The sequence below is a fragment of the Oncorhynchus mykiss genome, chromosome 6 (assembly GCF_013265735.2).
Source record: "Oncorhynchus mykiss isolate Arlee chromosome 6, USDA_OmykA_1.1, whole genome shotgun sequence".
Lineage (NCBI taxonomy): Eukaryota > Metazoa > Chordata > Actinopteri > Salmoniformes > Salmonidae > Oncorhynchus > Oncorhynchus mykiss.
In genome coordinates this window covers 65,113,171-65,135,556 of record NC_048570.1, presented here as the reverse complement: position 1 = coordinate 65,135,556, position 22,386 = coordinate 65,113,171, and the positions used below count along the sequence as shown (strand labels likewise).

Here is a 22,386-nt window from a genome sequence, read left to right as displayed (position 1 = left end):
CTAGCTGCATGCATACAGGGGATACTTGCCATGGACATAGAATAGATAGTTCTGCAGTGAATAGTGCTTTTCTAGGTCTTTTTCAAAAATGGAATCACTTCAATGAAATATTATAAAAACCTGATGAAGATTTTTTACATGATATGAAAATAAACTATCATCTTAGTCAGAAAACATATAATCTCACAAATCAAAATATGAATATGTCATCACAGCCGCTTATCTAATATCTATATATCTATAGGATTTGACTGAGGATTTCACCAGGGTGAGGGTTATCTTACTGTATCTCATGACTGTGGTGTGTGAGATGATAATGCCCTGTGACTGGTAGGGGCTTGGCCAGTGTGGCCAGGTGATTGGGTTGGAGGGAATGTCCCTCACCTGGGCAGGTGTCCATTGGTCTGAGGGAGCAGAGCAGAGTACAGGACACAGCCAGAGTCTGGCCGGGGCCAGGGAGAAGCCAACAGTGGCAGCAGCTGCAGCAATGTTACCATTGAGATCAGGTGAGGACTACCGTAGGAGCGGACAGAGAGGGAGGGGTTACATTCCATAACTGAATGGTGTACATGATGACATGTAGACAATCCCTACACAGAACACTTCGCCAGTGACAACAGGTAGGAATTTTCCTCTAACTTGGCTTGATGAGGGTTAGGAAGGACTTGTAGTCTCACTCCCATCTGTGATGAGAGCTTGAGTTGAGTAGGAATACAACAAGTCAGATTGAGTGAAAGGTTTTTTGTTTATATAACTCCTTTACCCAAAATATATTGCATGATATAAAAGTAAGAGAAAAGGTTAGAGGGAAACCATCAAAGGTTTGTGCTGGGGGAATGAATATTCAATTGTAGTTTAGCCACAGCAAGCTAAGCCTCAGCTAATCTTTTCTTGATAATGAACACTAGAGGGAGCTGTTGATTATAAATTATCTCATCCTCAACTGTTACAGTAGACCAAAGATACTGTCTCCTAACTGTGGTTATACTTGTGCTGATGACAGACCCCTCTGAATTCTCTAAATTAAAAAGTTAACTGTTAAAGTGAAATGTTGTGGAACTGCCTTGCATGATCAGTAGTATGGTGATGGTAACTACAATTATGTAAAATATCGTTATCATCATCAGATACTATGTGTTTGGGTGAGATGAGTGGAGATTGGAAAGGATTAAAGTACTGATTTGTTTGAGCGCGTGAGACACGATCATTTTCTGACACATTTGTTACTTAACACAATAATATAACCTTTCAGTCATGGGCATCCCATGAGACACTGCGGCTTCGAGGATGTACGTGCAATTTTAGGTGTGTCTTTCCTGGGATTTTCACATCTCCAACCACCATGATGGGTATACATTTATGCAACTATTGACTATACAGTGAGATTGAGCATAGTGTAACTGAAATGCAGGTGTTTGAATATAATGCCCTATGGTACCCATTCCGATGAGATGTTCAAGAAATTGTACCGCATCCCTGAGTCACATGTCGGCCCCATGCTTCAGAGATGCTTCTCGTTCCTGATTGGGCATCAGCGGTATCGCATCACCGCACTTTCATTATGTTCCTTTATGTAAACTTCCCCATGGCTTATAGTTCCAAGCCCTAGTTAAGCGGGTGTTTTTTTCTCAAAAGAATACATCATAAATCATGTATAAATACATTCTAAATATGTATGAATTATTGAAACCATATCTTTCGATTGAATTCATTATATACTTGTAATAGCGACTTATTTATCGCGGATGGATACGTGATGCATCGAACAAAAATAGTTCCGCTTTAGTATAGGAGATCACCTTGAGCTTCTGGGTGTAAGAGAACTACGTCAGTCTAGCAGTTGTTCATCGATAGAAGGTGAGTATCATCACAAGAGTTGTAGCTAGCTAATGACATGATGTAGGTTTGTTTTACTGTACTGCTGTCACCAAATTACAATTGTATTCCATTGACGTTATCATATTCTGTGTTGCCAGCTGTTTTTTTTAGTGGCGTAGTCCAGGCAAAGGATGGATTCCAAAAGATAACTGTCTAGCTACCTAGTAAGAGGTAACAGTAGTTTACACTTTGAACCATCATAAACCGTTTAAATTTACAAACCATGTGGTGTTGTAGTCCTACAAAGAATGTTGTCGTTTGTCAGTGACTAACTCGGCGTGATGCAGTTTTCTCCAGCTAACTATTCATACAGGTTAACAACTATTTTTATGAGTGGAGTTATTTGTCATGAACTAACATGGTATCAGTCTAAAACATGTATTTTAAAGCGAAGAGAAAAAACTAACGCGCTCGTATTTTACTAGTCTCGCCTGGTGGGTGTGGTTGCCCGATGAACTTGGAATTCCATTGGCTAGTTTCTCTTCGCGATATCTTAAATTCGTGAAAATGTGACGCAGAAATGGAGACGTGCGCTGTGGCGCATCAGTGGATGCATTGTACTGCAAACTAATGACTGACCATTCTCATGTTACCAATTTACTGAATCGATTGCTTTTTAATAACAATGTTCAGATATGTGCGGTCCTCCCGGCCCCCTGAACAAAGCTGTTATTCACACTGACATTCAGTGGTCTGTTGTCCTTTTGTTGGAAGTAAGTCTACAACAAGCAGTAATGTGGCCTCGCTGACCTGTCAAACTCTAGGGCCCTATAAAATCCGTGAAAGTGGACAGCAAAAAAACACTTTTATATGGCCCTAACTATGTCTGAATGGATTGGCTTTGTTGACACTGGGAGGAGGGGGGAGTCGGTGCAACCTTCTAGAACCCCTCTTCTACAGTGCCTGTTTATTGACTAGTCATACATCAATACTGTAGCTCTTTCTATCAGCTAGCCTGCATCAAACCCTGACCTCGATCAGTTCTTCCATTTTTCCCACCTCCCAAATCAAATGGTCATGTAGGCCCTCAGATTAATTTTGTTTTTGTTTTTTATGAAACCTGTCTAGACTTGAACAATTTGCAAATTTCATATCAGAAATGTGTGTGGTTAGTCAGTCTCAGAACTAATTTAGGCTTCAAATTAAGGTTTAGTGCTCCTCCTACGTCTGGTTAGGACTGTTCCTGAGATGCTCAGCCATTGTTATGTAACAGATTCTTCTGGCCCAGAGCCCTGTGTGAGTGTAGGAGGAAATACAAGCCACCCTGGCCCTATACTTTACACCGCATCAGCCAGGTCGCTTGAGGGAGCCAACTTCTATTTTGGGATGCTAGGGCATAGAATCACTTCTCAGTAGGTTAGGAATCATGTGTTATCAGTGGGGACAGGAGTGGCTATACTATGGTATGTCCCAACATAGTGCTTCTTTTAGGGGTGTGAGGCCTAGCTTATAATGCATACGTCAGTGCCCTATCTGGCAATCTGCATACCCGGAGTACTGGGCTGAAAGCACGTACGCTGCAGGCCCCACAGTAAATGTCTAAAATACTCCCAGTATTGTGTCACTTTTAGTCATTTCCTGCTGTAACTTTCCAGTTTCAAATATCATGCTATAGCCCCTAACGGTGCACAGGGAGAATGACTAGGCACCTCTTCCTCTGAAGTTTGTTCTCAATGAGGTGAAATAAGAACTCAGAATGCCCAGGTTGAAAACCCCACCTATGACTCACTATTCTGCACAGCATATTTCTGGTCTCCTACTCAACTGCAATTGAGAGTTGACTAAGAAGAAATCTAGCCATGGCTCCTCTTTGAACTGTCCTTAACCTGCTGCAGTGTTGAGGGGTGTAGGCCTACACTGACTGAATTTGTTTTGCTGCAGTAGTCCTGCTGCAGCTAGTGTCACCTTCATGCAGTCTGCCATACATAGTGGTAGTCTTGCCTCCTGCTCTTGGCTATGTCTGGCAATGTGAGACTAGCATAGTGGCTACAGGTGCTGAGTAACGCTAGGCTGCAGCGCAGCAGAACATGGATACTATCTGCTGTGTAATGCAATGCAGCACAGAATGCAAATGTGTCACCCACCCAGTGATGTATGACTACTGCCACCCAATGGCAGCATGAAATGCACTAATCCCAGGCTAGCGTTTTGTCTTCTACACAGGCTTACCATGTGTTATTATTAGAATACACATCCACCATTTTTAGAGCCCTAGGGGTAATATGACCTAGTGCTGCCAGCATAACATGGCTGTGGTAAACGGCAGGTTTGAAGGTCTCATGTATAGCCGCAGTATCAGGGCACGCAGCCTGAACTGTGTGTACTGCAGCACGTTATCCTTGCTGAAGAGAATGGGATTTATTCCTGAGCCGTGCGTAGACAAGCGAGTCACTCTACCGGGAGTTCCTGCTTGTCCGGTTAGCTCTGCTGCTGTTCCTGCTGCGCTCTGTGGGGACCGGGGGTCACACAGCCTGGGGATCTTCAGGAGGTCGGTAGCAGCTACGTTCTTGTACGTCCCCAGGAGGAACAGAAAGGTTTACTGGTATGTAATGCCACATTGCTGGATGATGAGACTGAATCAATGTAGCGCAGGGGGAGAGAGTTAGGCTTCTGAGGTCGCCAGTGTAGAATTATTGGCTACGTCAGGGTCGTCATGGCTGCTCCTAGGATGTCATGTGATGTCACTCCTGTAAGGCAACCTCTGGCTATGCTGCCAATGCGCAGTGGAGACATCGCACAGTGTGTGCATGCATGTGTGAAAGTGAGGGGAGGGGGCAGTACGTAGGCAGAGGGGGCAGTACGTAGGCAGAGGGGGCAGTACGTAGGCAGAGGGGGCAGTACGTAGGCAGAGGGGGCAGTACGTAGGCAGAGGGGGCAGTACGTAGGCAGAGGGGGCAGTACGTAGGCAGAGGGGGCAGTACGTAGGCAGAGGGGGCAGTACGTAGGCAGAGGGGGCAGTACGTAGGCAGAGGGGGCAGTACGTAGGCAGAGGGAGTGCATGGAGAGCGAGGAAGCATATTCTGTTCCAGTGAGAAGTGGTGGTGTTGCAAGGGATTGGGGAGGATTGATAGCAACAGGGCAGCTCTAAAGTTAGATATGCATCTGGGTCACTTAGTTTTATTACTGGTGTATGTCACTGGCCCCAGGTCAGCCCTAACATTCTTTACATCTTTGTCACAGGCTTATGTATAATGTCTCAGTGATAAAGGGTGGATCAGACTGGCCTGGCATGGCCTTGTACTGTAGAGCATCTTTTGGCGAGCCATCATCAGCCCAGTTGTGTGTTATGTGTTAGTCACAGGGTAGGAAGGGTTTCCTGCGAAAGCATAGCAGGCTGGGTCATGTCAGAACTAGAGGTCGACCGATTATGATTTTTCAACGCTGATACCGATTTATTGGAGGACCAAAAAAGTAATAATGACAATTAATAATGACAATTACAACAATACTGAACACTTAACGTAATATAAATACATTTTGCCTCAAATAAATAATGAAACATGTTCAATTTGGTTTAAATAATGCAAAAACAAAGTGTTGGAGAAGAAAGTAATATGTGCCAATATGCAATATGTGCCATGTAAAAAAGCTAACGTTTAAGTTCCTTGCTCAGAACATGAGAACATATGAAAGTTGGTGGTTCCTTTTAACATGAGACTTCAATATTCCAAGGTAAGAGGTTTTAGGTTGTAGTTAATATAGTATTTACAGGACTATTTCTCTCTCTACCATTTGTATTTCATATACCTTTGACTATTGGATGTTCTTATAGTGACTATAGTATTGCCAGTGTAACAGTATAGCTTCCGTCCCTCTCCTCGCCCCTACCTGGGCTCGAACCAGGAACACATAGACAACAGCCACACTCGAAGCAGCGCTCCACAAAAGCCGCGGCAAACTACTCCAAATCTAAAAGCGAGTGATGTTTGAAACGGTATTAGCGCACTCCCAGCTAACTAGCGAGCCATTTCACATTGGTTACAACAGCCATTAAGCTGATAGGCTTGAAGTCATAAACAGCGCTTTGCTTGCGAAGAGCTGCTGGCAAAACGCACAAAAGTGCTGTTTGAATGAATGATTACGGGCCTGCTGCTGCTCAGTCAGACTGCTCTATCAAATCAGACTTAATTATAACATAATAACACACAGAAATACGAACGAGCCTTTGGTCATTAATATGGTCGAATCCGGAAACTAATTTCGAAAACAAAACGTTTACTTCAGTGAAATACGGAACCGTTCGGTATTTTATCTAACTGGTGGCATCCCTAAGTCTAAATATTCTTGTTACATTGCACAACCTTCAATGTTATGTCATAATTACGTACAATTCTGGCAAATTGTTTCGCAATGAGCCAGGCAGCCCAAACTGTTGCATATACCCTGACTCTGCGTGCAATGAACGCAAGACAAATGACAATTTCACCTGGTTAATATTGCCTGCCAAACTGGATTAGTAGTCATAACTAGTGATTATGATTGTTTTTTTATAAGATAAGTTTAATGCTAGCTAGCAACTTACCTTGGCTTCTACTCCATTCGCGTAACAGGCAGGCTCCTCGTGGAGTGCAATGGTTAGAGCGTTGGACTAGTTAACTGTACGGTTGCAAGATTGAATCCCTGAACTGACAAGGTGAAAATCTGTCGTTCTGCCCCTGAACAAGGCAGTTAACCCACCGTTCCTAGGCCGTCATTGAAAATAAGAATGTGTTCTTAACTGATCGCTACAGTTGCATATCAGGATATTTATTTTTGACAATATCACTTTTGCAGGCTGTACCAGAACTCCAGTATTTTTCCTTCAGAGCTTGTTTTCAGAGCTTTTATCTCCATGACTGATCATTTGTTTTCTCATGGTTTTGTGATGCAGAATACAACATTGGCTAACATTAGCCAAACAAATTTAGCCTCGGCTAATTCAAACTAGCCTGGTAATTTTGAGGGGAGGTATGTGATACGATTGTGCTTTGCAGTAAATGGGGCTACTGAGGAGGATGACATGCTCTCTCTGTCCCTATGCATTCTGCAGATTCTCATCTGTTTTTAAGTAGTGTCTTAGAGGTCTGCCAGACTAGTGAAACTGTTCACTGCAACAAGGTAGACTAACAGATGTAACCTATTAGAAAGCTTAGTATTTCCTAGAAGCTCCACCTTGAAGAAGCAATCAGTGAGTGTGTTCTCTGTTCATGTGATTGTCACTGTATGATTTAGACTGGGTTAAATTAAACTCTCCACTGGTTAGTGTTTAGGCTAGTCCAGGTTGGTAACCCTGACTTGTCTAGGGCAGCCCTCCAGTGATCCCCCTCGTCATACCTGCCGTCTGTGGTATGTAGGCTATCTATTGCCACATTCCTTGGTTATGTAACCATGGCAACAGCCCCTGAAGCAGAGTTGACTCGGGACTCTGCACTCTCAATGAGATGCTCCATCTTGCACAGAGCTACCATATTGACTTTTTATTTATTTTTTTGCCTGCCCTAAAGCCACTGAGAATTTGGCTTGACATATAGTACCTGTACAAAGAGCCTGTTGTGTAATACTGTTAAGACACACGCTAGAAAAGGGAAGAGTCTTGAGCAAAATAACTTTATGGTGCTAGGTTACTTCATATTGGGTTTGATGCAGTCCTCATCGAAATGTCCGCTTGTTTTCAACAGCTCTGTATTGAGCCATGTTGAAAGTGATCTGTCCCGGGCTAGGAGGAAATAATGAAAGCACTGCCAGTCAGGGCTGCGGTTGCCATGGAGAACTCAGAGGAGGGGGAGAACACAATGTATAATGTGCAAACAGCTCAATGTGCTCCTCAATGAAAGAATGTTACTGGCTAGGAATAACCTTGACATGTTTCTGTAGCCCAGGCTATGTTATAGATCAATCGTATCTAGGCCCATGTCTTTGTCTATTGTGCAGCATGAGAACCAGCAGGCAAGGGCTTCAATCACACTTCCTGTTTTTTCAGATGTGGTCCTCTTTTGAATAGGTTCCTCATTCCACAAACAAACGGTTATTTGCACAGATGTCAATTGTTTCAAAGCCACACACTGCCTCAATAAGCTGTTGTGTGCTAATTCCTAGACTGGTGGCTCTAAAGTTGGTTTCATGGTCATGTGTGTTTTAATGTGGCAGTCCAGTCCATGACCTGATAATGCCTGAGATTGGAGACACTGAATTGAGTGAACCATTAGCACCTTACTGTCTTAGTACGCCCTTCATATCACCTCATCTCTCTCTTTCCTCCTCCAGGACTTCAAATTCTGCCATCATGCCCGGTTCAAAGTCTCAAGACATGGGCTCTGCCTTCGTCCAGACGCAGCAGCTCGGCGCTGCCATGGCCGACACCTTCCTGGAGCACATGTGCCTGCTGGACATCGACTCTGAGCCCACCACAGCCCGCAACACTGGCATCATCTGCACTATTGGTCAGTGGCCACGCTATCACACACTAGGCTTGGGCGGTATCTAGATTGTCATACCTTCATACCGACCTTGTGCCATCCTGGGATATTCGGTAATACCGGCACTGAACACAAGGGCTGCTATTTTCAAACTCCACTGAGCCTCTGTAATCCGAAAGTTAGCAATGCTAACAGGTACATGTAAAATCCCATAGAAAATGCTAACAAACGTATTGTCAATGTCTCTGACCTAAACTATTTGGAGGACTGACATCCCATCTTCAGCTTCAGCTAGATGGCTAACTAGCTACTAAATTAGTAAACCAAATGCACAACTGGAGAGCATTTAGGACATTTTTAGACAATTAACTTAATAGTTATACGGTATCTAGATGGCAAACATTTAGTTGTGAATTCCATACTGTAACTAGATCACCTGGCACGTGCTGCACAACAGTAGGTATCACGGAATATCACCTAACACAATGGATGTTAGCGTTCAAATGTCTGTAGGCCTATAATATTTTTACATCTGTATTTTAAAAGCCCTCTACTATAGGATGATGCTGTGAAATACATACTGTATGACATCACACGTGTGTGTGTGTGCTGATGTTTCAACCCACCTCTGTTGTAACAGGGCCAGCCTCCCGCTCTGTGGACATGCTGAAGGAGATGATCAAGTCTGGGATGAACATCGCTCGCATGAACTTCTCCCATGGATCTCACGAGGTGGGTTCCCTAGCATGTCTAGACACCTAGACTTTTTCAGTGGAGGATGATCACACACTTCTACGCAGACTGGATCCAGTCCTAAAATCACAGTATCGAATCGCGATACATATCATATCGACACCAAAGTAGTGTGATATCGTGTCGCGATGTCCCTAGCAATTCCCAGTTCTACTGAATAGCACAAACCCACACAGGCTGTTTTGATGATTAGGTCAAGGACATTATTTTTTTTTAAACAAAACATCAATACAAAAGTACATGGGGGAACACGTGTGTGTGTGTGTGTGTGTGTGTGTCATATACACATACAAAGGAAAATTGGGCTAGGGGGTGCAATATCACGTTACACAAGGACCTTAAGGGACATAAACACTTATTCTAACAGCTTTTTTGTTGGTAGAGTATTTAAATGTCTTAAAATATAGTTACATTTATTTTTGTAAGAATTGTGTATGTAAATTGAGATTTTGAATATGAAATTTGGTCTAAAAATTATGAAATTAATTACGTAATTGTTTCAACTTATTTATATCGTAGTTAAAGAATCCAAGCAGTACATCGCTCCATAATAGTGTAAAATCCTCATAAACGTGTTCAATTATAAAGCTACTGATTCCATGAATACAATGCCAAAAAAATGCAACACCGTTTCTGGGTGGTCATTACAAAAGGTACAATGTGAATTAGTGTTTTTCTTAAACTTCTTTGTATGGTGGTTGGCAGGATAATAATTGTGAAGAATTTAGAAAGGAACTTCCTTTAATTTAGTTAGTAAGAAGAAAAATCTTTGTTACTGATGAGTCAACAGGGTTAATAAGTAGGTATGTTCTGAGAGTCAGGTCTTGACACGTTCCTGAATAATAAAGCAACACCTGAGGGAATGACATCTAAAAGAATTGCAAAATCATGAGGTGTTACAGGGATCTTAAAGTGATAAGAATTACCCTCTGCATTTACAAGTTGGCTCACCGATAGGATATTATTTCAGGAACCAATATTCTAAAAACAATTTAAGTTATTTTATACTATGTCCTGATTTATTCCATATATAATGTGTGGAGAAATTGACGAGAACCTGCCGATGAAAAGCAGAGTTTCACTGGAACTCTGTCAATATTATAATTACAAACCAACATGAAGTGAAAGTAACCAAAAGTAGAGAAGACATGATGAGGAATAAAGTTCTTCTTAGGAATTGATTTATCCAATTGATCTTAAGTATTATTTAAGTCCAGTAAATTCAGCCCACCATACTCGTACGTGCTCATTATACGTTTCTTTCCTAATGGGTACGGGTTCTCCACAGAAATGAGAAAAGCATCTGGTTTCTCTTTGCTTATTTTACTGTAAAGATATCTCTAGACTAACATATGCTGCTCTAATATGAGTGCAAAGCTGTCATCAAGGCAAAGGGTGGCTACTTTGAAGAATCTCAAATATAAAATATATATTTAGATTTGTTCAACACTTCTTTTGGTTACTTCATGATTCCTTATGTGTTATTTCATAGTTTTGATGTCTTCTATTCTATAATGTAGAAAATTAGTAAAAATAAAGAACCCTTGAATGATTAGGTGTCAACTTTTGACTGGTAGTGTGTGTACATTCTTAAGACCTTAAGTATTAATAGCTACAGAACAATAACAGTGTAAAATAAGTCATAACAGATCTGTATGCCTCAGTTACTGTATGCAGAAAAAAAATAATACAACTTTCAGTCTTCGTGAGTTTGCAATCGAAATAGGCCGCTATCTGGTCATGCAAGAAAGAAAAAAACGAATAAATGATTGCAGTACCTGGTTCTAGGGAGGAATATGGATTTCCAAACTGTTGATGAAACCTCGTTCTCCGTAGTAGGCAGCATTTCATGCTTTCTTGATCGTTGGCCACAACTTGTTCCTTGTTTCTATGTCCTCCGGGTTGAGATGCTTGGCGACACGCAGACCGTGGCTCTGAAGGAACACGTTCTTCCGAACCGCCTCCCAGACAGCATCACTGTAGAATCTGGCAGTGAAGAGGATGATACCCCTTAGTCTTGAATCATTTTGCTTTTTCTTCTTGGCGATGCACAACATCGATGGTAACATCGACGGTCTTCTCTGCAGGCGTTACTACTTGGCAGATGTGGATAGCCTTGCGTTGAACATCCTCATTCTCCACCTCGGGCATGCCGTAGAGTCTCAGGATTCATCTTCTTGTGTATTGCTCCAGATTAGTGAGATGTCTATGGTAGACATTCTGTTCCACCTTTTTCCACACGCTTTTCAACTTTAGCTACTTATTTTCACATGCAAACTCCAATCTTTTTCCAGCCTTTGATTACCATGGTGTTTGAATACCATTTTCTCAATTGCATCAGACCTGGAGTTGATGAGTAAGGAGAGTGGAGGTTTGCACGGAGTAACCGATAAAGAGGGAAACTCGTCATCTTCAACAGCCTTCACATGCGTGAGATCATCCATAGGGCAAACTTAGTTATGGCAGTTGTCTATAAGAACGTTCCTCTCTTGTTGTTTAGCAAAAGAACGGCTCGCTTCTTCCTTTCTCTTTTTGTCACGGCTTCGCATGGACATGCAAAAATAAATGATCCACTTATCATTCCAGTCACTGAAAAAGCTCTTATATCTTGAGCAAGTAAAAACAATAATAGGAATGTCTGGAAACGTTTTATTTCTCTCCACAATCTTTCTGAAGTTTGGTGCGCAACTCGCTAAAGCGTCTGTTCTAGCCGCCATTTTGACCGCCTCCCCTGCTCCAATGTCGTCATAGTGCCACTCGTCATTGTCTGTCAGGCATGCTTCTTTGCAAAGTATCATCTACCTTCAGAAAATGTCGTTTGAATATGAGATGTACTCTGTGCCAACCAGGGTGTGCAGTTCAAGGGTAGAGTCGGTGTGGAGTTGTCTGCTCAGGATCAAAGGTAGGCCCTAAACTGTGCGATGGAGCAGGCAGACCGCAGTGGAAACCTTACCTGAGGTTGCTTGTGCCAATATAAATACTTAATCTATGCCTTCATCTTGTAGTTTTATCACCCCGCCCAGGGTGCAGGCCTGGAGCAACGGGTGGAGTTCCTCCCACTCTGTCAGTCACCTGCTTCAATTCCCTATTCAGTATTGGTCACTCAGCAGGCCAAAGACGCTTCCTCTTCCTCTGTCTTAACCTGCTACTCTCAGACAGGGGGCCTGAGCCACTCTCCTGGCCCTCTACTGTATCATGGAGGCTTATCAAAATGTTAGGAAGTGCACTTCCACGTCTTTATTTATATCTTAATGAAATGACATATCCACTCGCTGAAACTATACCCAGTTCTCAGATGACCTGGCTTTGTCTGACTAGCTGCTCTTAAGGCATATGCTGCGAATGTAGTTATCTTGGTGTAGTTTGGCACTGTGCACTTGGCTCAATTTGATGCCAAGGCTTTTTGTGGTGATACAGTAACAGCAGAATAACTGGGAAGGAGAGAATGGAAATGAAGCCCTATGTGACTACCTGCCAATTAAGTGCTTAGGTAAAGCTCAGGTTACTTTACCCAGATGGGGAGAAGCAGCATGAGCCAATTGGGGCAGCTGTCTCCAAGGGTAGTGCTAGCACTGCCATTCAAGACCATTAGTATAGTTGTGATGTACATGTGGACAGGCAGGTTGTAGTAGTGTATTTAACTATTTGTACATATCCAGGTCATGCTGTCTGTGAATGTTTTGTGTTAACCACACAAGTTTACAACGGATAAAGGGTTTTGTCTAATCTGAAATGGGGACTAGCCATAAATCAGGGGTTGACATTAAGCTTTCATGGGCACTTGCTCATCTGGCAAGTTGGGAGCAGTTTTCACATGCCTGAAGATTATGGTTTGGTTTTGCACATGCATAAATGGAATTATTTCACTCCAACGTGGGGGCATGGAATTAACTTTTTGGTGATCCAGCTGGTGAAGAAAAACAATCACCAGCCACTGACTTTACAGGGGGGTTGTAACCAATTGCTTAATGGCACACTAGCAGTTTGCAAAATAGCACCGGAAAATAGACACACCAATTATTCACAAAAATGCAGCACGTGGTTGGAACACAGGCCAACTTCAATCCACCAGACCATTTATTTGCGATAAAGCGTTCATGATTTGGCAAGGAATGTAGTTTGTGTATCCCATCAGATGTTTTATAGGCAGTATTTCTGCAGGCCTAATGGGAGCGTGTGTGTGATCTAGAGGGAGCGGTCGGCATTGTAGGGGAAATAACTGTATAATGGCTTGGCCTTGGTTTATTTTTTGTTGCGATTCGCTAATGCACATTAACAAGTGGAACAGTAGAATCAATTTTACCTGTCCAATCGGGTAGCCACACAGATTTTCCACCTGCCCTACTGTTCCGTTTACCTGCCCAGGGCAATCGGGCAACAGTTAATGTCAACCGCTGCTAAATGCATTTTCCTTCTTGACTCTCACTGTTTACATAAAGGAATTACTCTGTACTGCATGTTGTAGCTGAAAATATGACCAGTTTAAGTGACCTCCTCCTAGAAATCCGGGGAGAATGTTTTCTATTGTGCTTCAGAACATCTTAGCCTTAATTGAAAACCATTTGAACGTTCTCAGTGGTACCTATACAGAGGGTAGCTAGATGGAAGTTTGCGCTACTGGTAACAGTTGTCAAGACTCTAGACCACATCCTGGATTGCGTCATATTTCTCTCACGCGTATGACCCCTTTTGTAGTAGTTCTAACCAGTGGTGTGGAAAAAGTACTAAATTGCCAGACTTGAGTAAAAGTAAAGATACCTTGTTAGAAAATGACTCAAGTAAAAGTCACCCAGTAAAATACTATTTGAATAAAAGTGTTTGGTTTAAAAAAATAAGTAAGTAACACTGAAATGTACTTATCAAAAGTGTATATATTTCTAATTCTTTATTTTAAGCAAACCAGGCAGCAATTTCTATTTTTTATTTTTTTTGGGACGGATAACCAGGGGCACACTCCAACACTCAAATCATTTACAAATAAAGCATTTGTTTAGCGAGTCTGCCAGATCAGATGTGGTAGGAATGACCAGGGATGTTCTCTTGAAGTGTGTGAATAGGACAATTTTTACTGTCAAAATGTAACGTTCTTTTGGATGTCAGGGAAAATGTATGGAGTGAAAAGTACATTTTTCTTTTTTGGAATAAAGTAAAAGTTGCCAAAAATTACTTAAGTAAAAATACTAAAGTACTTTACACCACTGGTTATAAGATGATGCATTATCTTCTTATTGCCCTGCCCTGATATGTTGTCAGCTGATTATGTTCAGTTGCGTGACTCATTACACCTACACTAGGTTTCTACCCTCCGACATGAGTTTTCCCCATGCCTGGGCCATCTCTCACATTGTCACTGAAATAAAATGTCAATATCTGGCTGACATGTTGTTGCTTTAGTGTTAAATGTACAAGCCTGTTCATAAATGATTTCCTTCTTATAGAATGTTTTATTTTTGTTCTTATTATATTCTCTGTTGCACAGTACCACTGTGAGACTATTAAGAATGTGCGTGAGGCCTGTGAGAGCTTTGAGCCAGGCAGCATCCACTACCGCCCCGTGGCCATCGCTCTGGACACAAAGGGACCTGAGATCAGGACTGGACTTATCAAAGGAGTGAGTAGAACCAACCAACACTTAACTACCATGTTCCCAGCACACATCAACTGATTGGAGGCCCTATCAAATGTTTACTACACTCATTTTGTTGTACTAAATATTGAGTACAGATGTGGGATGAGCCAGTTTGCTACAGCAGGAAAAAAAATCCTGCAGCAATGGGAAATGTGGATTATAGTTACTTGGCATTTTATATAGGTGTTGATCCTTCTTTTCTTAAGGCAAAATCGAGCCTGAAATTGTATAGTGGAATTACACATTTCATAAGCCTTTTAAACCTCAAATATACAACAAGTTTTAAATTTCCTGCATTGCAGGAAAGTTCTCCTGTAACTGGGTGATCAAATTAAGATCCTACATCTGTATGACATATTGAATGGCTTGTGGTAAAGATATCTTGGACCACTACAAGCTTGAGAGATTTTTCTTGACCAATTTCAAACTCTTCAATGAGCCATTGAGTGGTTGAACCCCCATAGTCATGGTTCCTATTGAGACTCATTCATGGTCCTTTGTGTGTGTCAGAGTGGCACATCTGAGGTGGAGCTGAAGAAGGGCAACATGATCAAGTTGACCCTGGATGATGCCTACCAGGAGAACTGTGATGAAGACAATCTGTGGCTGGACTACAAGAACATCACCAGGGTGGTGGAGCTGGGCAGCAAGATCTACATCGACGATGGACTCGTGTCCCTCCAGGTCAAGGAAATCGGTGAGTCCATGTCTGGCTCCCACTTAAGAGCTGAATAGACTAAAGAATATTCCTTTGAGGATCTATGAGCCCTAGAATCTCCTCACTTACTGAACCTTTGGGTGGTTAAAGGATGGGCAGATGGTCCTTTCCTATTCTTTATTGCCTGGAGATAACAGTTATGTGTCTCCTCTCCAATGTGTGTCCCCAGGTGGTGACTACCTGATATGTGAGATTGAGAATGGAGGGACCCTGGGCAGTAAGAAGGGTGTGAACCTGCCTGGTGCTGCTGTGGACCTGCCTGCTGTCTCTGAGAAGGACATCTCTGACCTGACCTTCGGCGTGGAGCAAGGAGTGGACATGGTGTTTGCCTCTTTCATCCGTAAAGCAGCCGACGTGCACGCTGTCAGGAAGGTGCTGGGAGAGAAGGGCAAGAACATCAAGATCATCAGCAAGCTGGAGAATCACGAGGGAGTGCGCAGGTCTGTGTGATGGCATTAAATGCACAGAAATACAAGCTGATTTTGGACCCTTGGATAGTAGAAATTGTGCTCGACTGGCCAGTGCCCAAAATCTTTATGTTCCAGCACTAAATTCACATTCACCAACTCGATGGGAATGTTAAATCCGAATACTACATCTGAATCTGGTTTCCCGTCCCCTGTGCAGGTTTGATGAAATCATGGAAGCTAGTGATGGCATCATGGTTGCCCGTGGTGACCTGGGAATTGAGATCCCCACAGAGAAGGTGTTCCTGGCCCAGAAGATGATGATTGGCCGCTGCAACAGAGCCGGCAAGCCAATCACCTGCGCCACACAGGTCAGTTTACTTGTGTTGACAGCTTTTTTATATATATATATATATAAAACGGGAGACGTTTCTATTTCCACAGTGATGCTACAGTTTGTTGTGATGTGAAAGGTTGTGCATGTTATTACACTGTTGGTAGCCTGACATTGTGAATCCCTGTCCTTTCCACAGATGTTGGAGAGCATGATCAAGAAGCCCAGGCCCACCCGTGCTGAGGGCAGTGACGTAGCCAACGCCGTGCTGGATGGAGCTGACTGCATCATGCTGAGTGGAGAGACCGCCAAGGGAGACTACCCCCTGGAGGCTGTCCGCACACAGCACATGGTGAGACAGTGCCCCCTACAGTTAGCCTCCAGTACTGTCCTTCAGTCTGGATCTCATCAGCCCTCGACTACCACTAGTCCTGACCTACACTGTGTAGACCTATCAACAGCAGGGTCAGGGCTACTGGAAGTCATGTTGCAGATGGAAGTCAAACACGCATTTCCACTTTTTTATTTGTTTGTGTTTTATGTGATGTTTGTCAGGGTCAGCAAAAGCAGTCTGGATTCAGCCGGTATTATATTGACTCATAATGATCCATAGAATGGTTGCTCACCTGGTTTTAATAGTACAGAGTGTAGGACATGGGTGGAGAATGTGGCTGACGCTGTCCTCATTTCCTTCTACTCAGGCCTTTAACAGCTGACTCTAGTTCAGCTGCTGCACTCCTCTCTGGATGCAGGCAGGAGTGACTCAGCAGTCCTTGAGCAGCTGCTTATGGGTTCCCTGCAGCACCAAGTCCTTCACTCTTTAACATGTTTTCACCTCTTAAGAATGCATTGTTTGTCAACTGATGGCACTGTCCTCCGCAAGGCTGACGTTACGCTCAGACTAACTCTGCCTCTCTTTTACGGTCTTTGAATGTTTTCCCTCTGTTTAGTTTTTTTTATTAGACTTTGAAAATATGTTTCTTATTCCTCTCATTTCCTGTTTGACTATCTCTTCATGTGTGACTGCAAGGCGTGCATGTTATAACACCAGTTGGCTGTAGTTACCTGCCCATCTCATAAAACCTCTTCACAGCTAACTAGTTTGAATGAGCAAAGTCAGTTTGGGCGGTATGTAGAATTATATTCCGATACTAACTATAGAATTAGCATAGGGTCATAAAAGCCGTTTAGTGTTTTTGTAATGCTGTGATGTTAGACGCCATAGCTAAAGGCACTGGCTGCGGTGGCCCATTGGCTGTGTTTTAACATGTATGTTTTGTTCTTGTCTCACTAAACTGCACTCTGACTAAACCTACATTTCTGCCCTTTCTCTCTGCCTACCTCCTCTCCATCTCCTCATCCTATTCCTTTCACCTTAACTTCCTACCCTCCTATCTCGTCTCCTATCACTCTTTCCTTATATCCATCTGTCTGGTGTTCTTCCTGTCCGTCTGCTACATCTTGCCCTCGCCTGTGCCAGATCGCTCGCGAGGCAGAGGCAGCCATGTTTCATCGGCAGGTGTTCGAGGACCTGCGGCGCGCCGCACCACACTCTACCGACCCGGCCGAGGCTATCGCCATCGGCGCTGTGGAGGCCTCCTTTAAGATCTTGTCCTCTGCGTTCATTGTGCTCACTAACTCTGGAAGGTAGGCAGGTGGCTGTAGCACAGCTGTTCGGGAGGGGGACTCAGGAGGTTTGTGAGAAGCCAGAGTAGGGAGAGACAGGGACTGAATGAAAGGGCATGGCACACGTTTACAGGTCTTTACAGTCACAACAAACTGGAGAACACTAAAAGTTGACTCCATTATAAGAATGGGGGTACATATCTGGTAGTGCCTCTGCTTGACAGCTGTTACATCCACCTAACTCAAATGAACTGGACCAGGACTGGATAAGCGTTTGCCATGCCTCTCAGGTGCGAGGCATGCCTCTTGGTGGTGTGACTGAGTGTAACCCCCGTGCCTCGGGCCCACCCTCATACTCAGATTGCTCGGGAGGCTGAGGCAGCCACCTTTCACAGACAGCTGTTTGAGGAGCTGCGGCGCACCACCCACCTGACCCGGGACCCCTCTGAGGCCGTGGCCTGTGGCGCAGTGGAGTCCTCATTCAAGTGCTGTGCTAGTGCCCTCGTCGTACTCACAAAGACCGGCAGGTAAGAGGGACAGGCAGCGGCAGGGAGGAGAGGGACAGGCAGCGGCAGGGAGGAGAGGGACAGGCAGCGGCAGGGAGGAGAGGGACAGGCAGCGGCAGGGAGGAGAGGGACAGGCAGCGGCAGGGAGGAGAGGGACAGGCAGCGGCAGGGAGGAGAGGGACAGGCAGCGGCAGGGAGGAGGAAGGCAGGGAGGAGAGGGGACAGGCAGCAGCAGGTCAGGGACTTACAGAACATGCAACTCTGACCCTTAACATCCTATTCCCCTACTTTAGATTGGTGGGGAACGGTTGCATGGTCCCAGATAGACGTCACCCCTCTGTGTGGGTGGAGACAGTAACGTGAGCTGTAGAAGGGTGGGTGGGGAGTATTATGGGTTGTACAGACAGAGGCCACTCTGTAGAGACAGATCTGTAGATAATAATAAATACAAGAAGAAAATGTGTATTATTCATTTTAAGAGTCCTCAACATTATTGGGAACACCTACATTGGTAGCGCCATACAGTTTCAGGGTAGAGATTTCTGTGGCTGTATTGACAAAACACTGCAGGAGTCATTAAATTGTGTTCACCCTCACATCAACCGACCCTTTTGACTGCTCAACCTTGACATTTTCCTAATATTTTTAACTGTCAATGTGCGGACTTTGGTCAAACAATCTAGAGTGACTGTCTTTGTAACCCCAACAGAACCAACAGGATGAAATGTTAACTGTGGCTTGTTTAATGTTCACAATGAGACACATCCTTGGACTTGGCATGTAATTCAAATTAGCTCCCATTGACATCAATGCACACTATAGGTTTACGCAAACATTTATTTTACTAAAGAGTAGGTCCTATACTAATCAAATCATTAGTTTCCTAATATTTCAGAAATACATTTTAATTAAAAGTTTCAGAAATCTATCCCCTTTATAGATTTCTGTAGGCTTTGTTCAAGCCATATTGCCAGTATCTGAAATTGGAATGGCAGCAGGCCTTGGGTGTGTCCTTGGCTGACAGAATCTGAGCTGTGTTTGTGTGCAGGTCAGCCCACCTGATCTCCAGGTACAGGCCCCGCGCCCCCATCATTGCTGTGACCCGTAACGGCCAGACCGCCCGCCAGGCCCACCTGTATCGCGGGATCTTCCCCGTCCTCTACAACAAGCCTGCCCACGACGTCTGGGCCGAGGACGTCGACCTCAGGGTCAACTTCGCCATGGAAATGGGTGAGAGTCCACAGCCATTACAAAGATAATTTCATAAGCTGTAAGATGATCTCCTGGATATTTATGGTATTTTAGTGTTCACCAGAATAAAAGCTCACTCCAAACGGTCTAAACCAGGGGTCTACAATCCTAGGTTTCAAATAGGCACACTTCTCTCCCCTGCAACTCTTCCATGTCATTAGTGTACAAGAGAAAATGTTCTGCACTGTTCTGTCAATATACCTGGTAAAATAGTTAAACAATAAGGCCTGGGGAGATGTGGTAATGGCCAATATACTATGGCTAAGGGTTGTGTCCAGGCACTCCACGGTGCGTTGTGCATAAGAACAGCCCTTAGCCGTGGTATATTGACCATTTATCACAAACCCCTGAGGTGCCTTATTGCTATTATAAACTGGTTTCCAATGTAATTAGAGCACCCTTTGTTCTGTCATACATTTGGTATACGGCTGTCAGCCAATCAGCATTCAGGGCTCGAACCACCTAGTTTATAATGGTTATTAAAACGCTCAATGGGGGGGGCCTATAAAACCTCTTCTCCCAAATTCTGTTTTTTCTTTAATTTCTTGGTTTCAGACTTAGTTTTTCACTGCATGCATTTGAGTCAACTCTGACAGGTTCAGCTCATGAGTTCCATTAGCAGCAGATTTTAATTTGGAATGGAAAATGAATGTGTATGCAACAAATGCTAGTGTCGTATCACACCGCATCGACTCGTTCCTCTAATCAAACCGAATCACACAGAATAGTTTCAAACTACCACGTATCGGAGCCCATGTATCGAATTATCCTGAAAGGGAAGATGCACTCCAATACTAACTTTCCTTGCTAGCTTCCAGCTTAAGTTAAAATCAATTCACTAGAATTCCCTAGAACCTTTGTTTGATCATATGCATAAAAAAAATACTAATTCAAATCTGATCGTCACCAAAAACATTCACTGGGTTAATCGTCTCTCCCTCTCCGAACTGACTGCAGGTGCCTTATGAATGACTGTCTTAGAAACAGCTTGCACCTTTTAAAAAGATGACTACTTCTATGCAAATGTTGCTCAGTACAATAAAATAAGTCCCAAAGGGAAGCAGATTGTAGCCCCAGGTGACAAACTGTAATCAGCCAGAAGAAGCTCAGCTCAACGCATTCAGTGAGCAGGCCTAGGCTACATCTTGATTTACAGTTTATCAAGACCTACTATTCAAATAAATGACTACGGTCATGTTTTATGTAGTTGGATTGTTTTCACAAGTCAAATTGATTTTATAATTGATTCATACATGACTGTCTCAAATAAATTGACTTTTTATTTTAAACATTCCAAATGTAATCTTGAACTTGAGATGCCCAGAGATTTGCCAGATCAGTGTAGTAGACTAGTTTCTGTCTGGATCAAGTGCTGTTCTTTGACTTTGGATCATCTTTATACAATTTGTTTTTTTGCCATTGTATCGCAATACTAAACCTGATATCGAAGTCAAAATCCTGGTGTGGTGACAACACTAGTAGGAGTATGGTGGTGACGACACTAGTAGGAGTATGGTGGTGACGACACTAGTAGGAGTATGGTGGTGACAACTTTGCTCCTTGTTTTCCAGGCAAGGAGCGAGGGTTCTTCAAGGAGGGAGATGTGGTGATCGTCCTGACCGGTTGGCGCCCAGGCTCTGGCTATACCAACACCATGCGTGTGGTTGTGGTTCCTTGAATTATGACTACCCTCCTTTGCCCTTCTCACCCCTCCACTGTCTTGCCCTCCTTGTCCCTCTGCTCACCGCTCCCTGTCCCAACACCAGGGCTCAGACAGACTTGTACAGCCCACAACAAACACCTGGCCTTTTCTTCCTCCCCAAGAATAGGCCAGTGGTGGTGACTCGACCAATAGGAAATCTCCCCACTACAGTCCACCCCAGGGTTCCCCTCACATAGGTGTGCTCTGTTCGCCCCCAGTCTCCAGGGTATCTGTACGCGCCCACCAGAAACAGCTGTATTTATTCACACAAACAAAACCATGTATGATTCTTACATTCAAACCAGACTGAAAGAGCTACAACCTAGCCTGTCGGTCTGCGCGTCCCAGGCACCTCTGTTTTGAGAGGCAGGCGGGGCACACCTTAAGAGAGCCTGCTATACTGTAACTTGTAAAAATAAAAACACACACTCCAATTCCTATAACACGAACAAAATGGTGGCAACCCGACGAACAGCTCTTCTTTAAGGCCCTGTCACAGTTAAACTCTTCCCCCAAACATAGCCCCTTGTTGTGCTGTCTGTATTTGCATTGTGTTCTGTATACTTTCTCTGCACTCCCAATCTACTGTAGACAATGTTACATTCTGTATTATACTTGACTTTTGTGAAAGGTGAATTTAGATTCTGGGCATCCAATACTATATATTTTGTCTAACCATAGAAGTCCTATAATAGTTTGACAGGTTACTTTTTTTGTGTTGAATTATTCTTAGAAAGCCCTTACATTTTGGTCATAACTAAGTTGGCACTTAAGAACCACTGTATGTATGTATGTATGTAAGCTGCTACATGGTTCTCTCAAATGAATGATGTATGAATTCAGTACTTTGAGGGTTTTTCAGAGGGCACTGTGGGAGGGGGGGGATAAAGGAATGAGTTGGACCCCTCCCCCTCAACCTCTTCTTTCCTCTTGCTCCTGTCTGTCGGTGACCTAGTGTGTATGTGTCTAAATGTCCAACTGCTTCTTTGATTGTGAGGGTAGGGTGTAACACAATGTTAACTGGTGTAATGAGTTGTCCTTTACTACTGGATTTCAATCATTAAAAGAGATGAGCACCTATCTTGTTCCTGTCATGTTTGTATAACAGTACTCTTAACTGGGTTCACAAGATTTGTGTACGTGCCATCTCAGACTGGCTTGGAGCTACTCACCACTGACTGTTGACA

The 22,386-nt window shown here is 43.5% G+C and overlaps 1 protein-coding gene across 4 annotated transcripts; it reads left to right on the top strand.

Annotated features, from left to right (window-relative positions):
* The first annotated feature begins 1,731 nt into the window (after positions 1–1,731).
* On the top strand, positions 1,732–22,279 carry LOC110526352 (pyruvate kinase PKM). Of its 4 annotated transcripts, XM_021607250.2 has the most exons (12): positions 1,785–1,857; positions 1,977–2,049; positions 8,122–8,297; positions 8,914–9,005; positions 14,506–14,637; positions 15,166–15,352; positions 15,543–15,813; positions 16,001–16,151; positions 16,314–16,466; positions 17,595–17,761; positions 19,295–19,476; positions 21,069–22,279. In XM_021607250.2, exons 3-12 carry the CDS (start codon positions 8,141–8,143, stop codon positions 21,173–21,175), a joined length of 1,599 nt encoding a protein of 532 aa, XP_021462925.1. In that variant the 5' UTR covers positions 1,785–1,857; positions 1,977–2,049; positions 8,122–8,140; the 3' UTR covers positions 21,176–22,279. The 4 variants fall into 4 exon arrangements, with proteins under 4 accessions (XP_036836590.1, XP_021462925.1, XP_021462924.2 ...); XM_036980695.1 differs by lacking the exon at positions 1,977–2,049 and having other exon boundaries at positions 1,732–1,857; XM_021607249.2 differs by lacking the exons at positions 1,785–1,857; positions 1,977–2,049; positions 17,595–17,761 and adding exons at positions 4,110–4,420; positions 18,101–18,267.
* The last annotated feature ends 107 nt before the right edge of the window (positions 22,280–22,386 follow it).

Bases quoted from the DNA above. Each gene is read 5' to 3' on its own strand.
- LOC110526352 (XM_021607249.2), top strand. From the start codon at position 4,125: ATGGCTGTGGTAAACGGCAGGTTTGAAGGTCTCATGTATAGCCGCAGT. The intron at 4,421-8,121 runs GTATGTAATGCC...TTCCTCCTCCAG, and splicing joins AGGAACAGAAAGGTTTACTG to GACTTCAAATTCTGCCATCA. The intron at 16,152-16,313 runs GTCAGTTTACTT...TCCTTTCCACAG, and splicing joins CAATCACCTGCGCCACACAG to ATGTTGGAGAGCATGATCAA.